Source organism: Plasmodium inui (assembly GCF_000524495.1).
Source record: "Plasmodium inui San Antonio 1 unplaced genomic scaffold supercont1.129, whole genome shotgun sequence".
NCBI classification, from domain to species: domain Eukaryota; phylum Apicomplexa; class Aconoidasida; order Haemosporida; family Plasmodiidae; genus Plasmodium; species Plasmodium inui.
The window spans coordinates 1-5,052 of record NW_008481963.1 but is presented as its reverse complement, the minus strand read 5'-3'; the positions used below and the strand labels follow the sequence as shown (position 1 = coordinate 5,052).

The following is a 5,052-nucleotide window of genomic DNA, read 5'->3' as shown; positions in this document are numbered from 1 at the left end:
TTGGTCAGTTACTGAATTAACCTATTAAATCCTCCATATAAGATAAAGGCGAGATGTGTGATATCACGAAACTTTTATTCACATCATAATATTAAGTGCTTCCCACAGAAAAAATCCGGGGGCGCAAGAGAAATGAAGCGTCCAAATAAAAATACAACATAATCCTATATGTTTGATGTCTGCCGTCCTGCAAAGGAAAGAAAAAAACATATACGGCCTAAATAAGCTCCATTAACAGATAAGTACGGATTCACCGTAGTAAGTAATGTATCATTGAGGAGGACACAGAAGGAACAAGTGTCCAGTTTTCACCATCTCTTGATACAAGGAAGTGGCAAGGAATGTTGCGGCTGAAGTTACTATATAGTGAGAAGTAAAGTTGAATACACGATGTACATAGTGGCACATTCGTAGTGGGGTATCTGACACTCTCCCGCCGAAAGGCTGTGAATAGGTATCCGCAAATTGTTTGTTTCCCTGCTCTTATTATCCTTTGGAGCTCCTTATGCAGAAATAGGATGCCCCCGTTAGTCCAGAGAAGTCCTCTTGGTCCTTGTTTCAACTTAAGTTGTGGGCCGGCCTCATAAAGTAGTCACCTTGGGAGTTATGCACCTGTATGTCGTAATGTTTGCTTCCTAATTGATCACAGAATCGTGTCGGTTCCAGCCTTTCTGTCTTTACACACATAGGGGACGCTGCCATTTGCCCCCGAAGTCAACTTAACTAATAGGACAGGTGACAGCGACATGCTTCTTATCGTATATGAAATCATCTTTGAGTATATAGCTCAACTAGTTCTCTAAGGAACAGACACAGGCTAAATAACAAAAAAAACAAAGCATATCACGGCAGCAGGCCAGGGGTCCTGCATACGATATCGTGTTGTGTGGTGTGACGCCTCTAACAGTGACTGAAGGGAGACACCTACGAATGAAATCATACATATCCTGAAGGAATTATAATGATGTAACAGATATTTATGGAGGCATATGAGAATCATTCCCGATTATCTATCGTTGTATTAATGCATACAATGTGAGAATGCTTATAATACTTGTTTACACCCTCATCCCTTTCTTCATCTGTTCTAACACAGAATAGAAAAAATACATAAGAAGAGGAATGGAAGGTCACAGTGCCGAATGCAAACAAATGAATTAAAAAATCGTTCCTGAGGTTACTAAAACGGAGATTAAAAAGAAAGTCACATGTCCCTTCTAATATCCTCCTCGAGAGAGAAGATAAAATATGTGGAGATTGAAGAGCAGGGAGCCAGAACAGAAGTGAAAACAGAAACAGAGCGTGTGACACACATGAAACAAGGCAAAGAATAATTCCACTTATAACCCCTCATAGAAATCCCTCCTAAATTTTCTTGATGTGTACCTTTAAAGACAGTAGAATTGTCGTTCTTAGAAGCTAATAAAATGCGACCAATGAGTTCCCTCTCAGTACACATGAAACATACTCTTGATCACTTCTAGGGAGGTAGACGTCAGAGAAGAGAAAGAGACACTTGTTGTCATGGCAAGAATAAATTATATAGCCATTTTAGCTACCTATACCAGTCTCTGATTTCATAAGATCTATTCGGGGTAAGTGATGATGCATCCATATAGCTATATTGCTTTGCACAATTCTGAAGATACCCAGAATACCCACAAGTTGGGGGCTCTATACTTATAATTCTAAATACCACAGGAACGGCCTTATAACGAACATATTAAAGTAAAACTGAAAGGAGGGACTTAATCAAGCCAAGATACCATATTACGATACAAGACACAGTGGGAATGTGATATAGATAGCACGATAAGAAAAAGAAGGGGATTAATTGTTCAAATTACAAAGTGGTTATGGTAGTCACGATCCCACTTTAGCGATAGCCAAGCCCCGCTATCATTACAACATAGCATCCAATAATAATCCGTTACTATGTTCGAGGAAACTGCCGAGATCTTGTCCCACATGTATTTCTCCATGCCTCATATACAATCCTTAAAGCGAGGCTTACTGATACCGTCGAATGTTTGTCCATATTTGGATACTTCCACAAGCACATAGAGATATGCTATGACGCGTAAGACAAGGAGTCCATAAGATACAGAGAGGACAGCTGTTAATGGGATGCCTATAAATATACGGTAATACTCCCAGTGTGAATGAGACGAGCAGCCGTAAAAGGAGCATCAGACGATATACTCCAATCCCCAGTAGCCAGTACTGACTCCTCCTAATATGCTGATGCTGTTTACCCCTCCTTACGGAATTCTATGCCTTATATGATAAGGACGAGGCGGGACGATGTAGAATTCTTCGACATGTATGTATTATTTCTGTTGCTGTGATCTTACCTATTGGATCCCACACCGTATTGATGACGGCGGGGTATTGCTTCAGGATTATAGTACGGATTCGACAAATGCTTGCTGATGATTTCCGATTTTGATTACTGCGATACTTACTAAGATTGGTCCTCTCAGTTCTTGACGTACGGTATGGATTTTCCGCAATTCCCCCTTGGAAGTTGAGGAGATATTTTGCTTGATTTTTTACTTCGTTGGTCAATGTCCTATTTCTCATTGATAAAGTCTCTTGGACAGCCAAACATAATTCCCTATGATATTCTATGATAATGCTAATTCCGGTAGTTAGGACGCTCTGTTCTATGTATCTAATCTTCTGAAGAATGCGTCGTAGAATGTTCATATTATTTGTAATCATAACGATGTGTATCTCTCCTATGTCGTCTAAAAGAGAATTAGGCGGCTTTACATCCCCTGATAATCCTCCTGTTGAGCCTTCACACATTATCGCTTCATTATTTGTGAGTTCCTGTATAGTATGTGCTGGCCAGCGCCTATCTAAAATATCCCCAGTAGAGGTGAAACTTCGTTTCTGAAAATCCTCTAACAAAAACTCTTTACAGGAACTGTTAATATTGCCTTTATTTTTCAGGATATATGTATAATCCCTTCCGAAAGGAGATCCTAAAGCATATACTAATTTCAAGTGTCTCTGAACATGTGTCAATAATAGCCTAGTATTCCTGAGGCGCGCAGTGCCAGTACTGTTATGGGTGGTTGCTATAACTGCATGGCCTGATTCCGTCAAGGACAAATTATGAGCAGGATTATGGTACATCGTGGAAGACGATGTCATCATTTCTTATAAGTATGATAAAGTTTTTTTTTCCATAATGAGGAGGAAATAATTTCTCTCTATTGATAGGGGACGTCTGATAGTTACGAAGCCGTTATCGTACGTAAACCATAATAATATCGAGATTATACTAGAAATTCTTTACAAAATTCGGAATTCCATTATTAAATGCTTGCCTTAATTTCTCTTTGGTTGATGTCATGTTTCTCACCACATTATTCTATATGATATATGCCCATATCCCTATATATACTTCTCCATTTATATCTATACCAGCATGGTTGGATTTATTCATATATGGAGACTTATACAGATACATGCCTGGTCCCTGATAAGTATAGGGACTTATATATTCATATGGACTCATAATTATCGACATAGTGCTACACAGGAGCAGAAAGGAAAAACTCTGAGTTTTTTATTGCCTAAGGCATTTTGAAATACTGAGTTTATTTTGGCGAATAGATTTTTCCTTCGTGTTTTATCTCTATCTTGTCTTTCATCTATATATAGACTGGGGGATATAGTGGTTCATCACAGTCATGTATGTGCCGCGTACCCTACACAGAGAGGACTGAGGGCTTCCCAGAAAGAAGGGGCATCCTCAGCATGAGACTCTGTTATACTCTTTTGGTTAATGATAATAACAGGGAATAATTTAAGAGTCACTTCTATGTAATATTAATATTATGATATAGAAAACGGTGGAGAATATATTTTTAATAGACGAATGGAGGAAAGAATAATGAAGATTCACCACATGTTGGGATTGTTATTCGGCGTCTGTCCGTAGGAGTCATCCACCATGGCTTCTATCAATACCATTGAGGATGAGCAATATTCTGAAGAATGTTAAAGAACAATTCTCGAGTCGCTACAGGAGCTTGCAGTGGTATTGGCGCAGTATTATGGTAGAAATCCTAAAAAAAGGAAAAATTCGGATACATATCCCAGGCCTCCCTTGGAACTTATGATTACGCACTCTGTGATTTATAATTGACGATTTATCAGGAAATGAGTTCAAGGGGCAATTATTCTTTTAGTACTCGGAATCAGTAATCTTCTTATATTCGATGTATCGCTGAAATGAGAATACATATCGTAAACACTTATGTTGATATATACCATTGTATATATGAGAGGTCTGGATTTATGCTTAATGGGCCAATTATATGAAGTACGGGATTGTAAAACCTCTAAGAACTGTCGTCAACACCATTATTTCGATAGTACTATGGTGCCAAAAGTACTATGATGTGAATCGTACTTCTGTGTGTGAAATATTGATATTCCACGGGTGTCATTATTTGAGCAGCAATATACCGTCTAGTATACGGATATTGCAGCAGAATTATTGGCTGCACAGATGGGATGTGTATCGATTTACAATGATGATGATTACAGAAGTTGCCGTAATACCGTTATATAAATGTACTAATGGTTGAGCTGTGGTAATAGGTGTTGTGTATTATTGTCTGAATAGCATGCTTACATAGAAAGTATGCATAATCAGAAACCATATCTTGCGAGTATACTCATGTGCGTAGTACTATGATTTAGGAAGCAGGGTAATGCGCGGAATATAAGTGGCCCGGGAATACGAAGATCTGAGGGGTCTGAACTTCAGGGCCCTGGATTTCGGTTTGTATTATATGAGGAACACTACTGTCTCCAACTCATAGCAGTTCCTGACGTGTTATTATATTAAGAGTGGGGCAATGAATGGAGCTGCATGACTTTAGCAGCCCACCTGTACCAGGTGTACGGATGTCCCTAAATTAGGCATGTGTGACAATAACTTCTTCTCTTTCAGTGTTGATATTCTCACAGTAGTATCCTGTAAATAGTCCGCTTGTTTGCGAACTATTGGTATGCGAAGAGTGGCATTGT

At 38.9% G+C, this 5,052-nt stretch overlaps 1 protein-coding gene across 1 annotated transcript; it reads right to left on the bottom strand.

The window, feature by feature from the left end:
- Positions 1-1,985: 1,985 nt before the first annotated feature.
- Positions 1,986-3,144, bottom strand: C922_05668 (hypothetical protein; the record flags this gene model as incomplete). Its single annotated transcript, XM_008821239.1, has 2 exons — positions 1,986-2,071; positions 2,355-3,144. 2 exons carry the CDS (start codon positions 3,142-3,144, stop codon positions 1,986-1,988), a joined length of 876 nt encoding a protein of 291 aa, XP_008819461.1.
- Between the last annotated feature and the right edge of the window lie 1,908 nt (positions 3,145-5,052).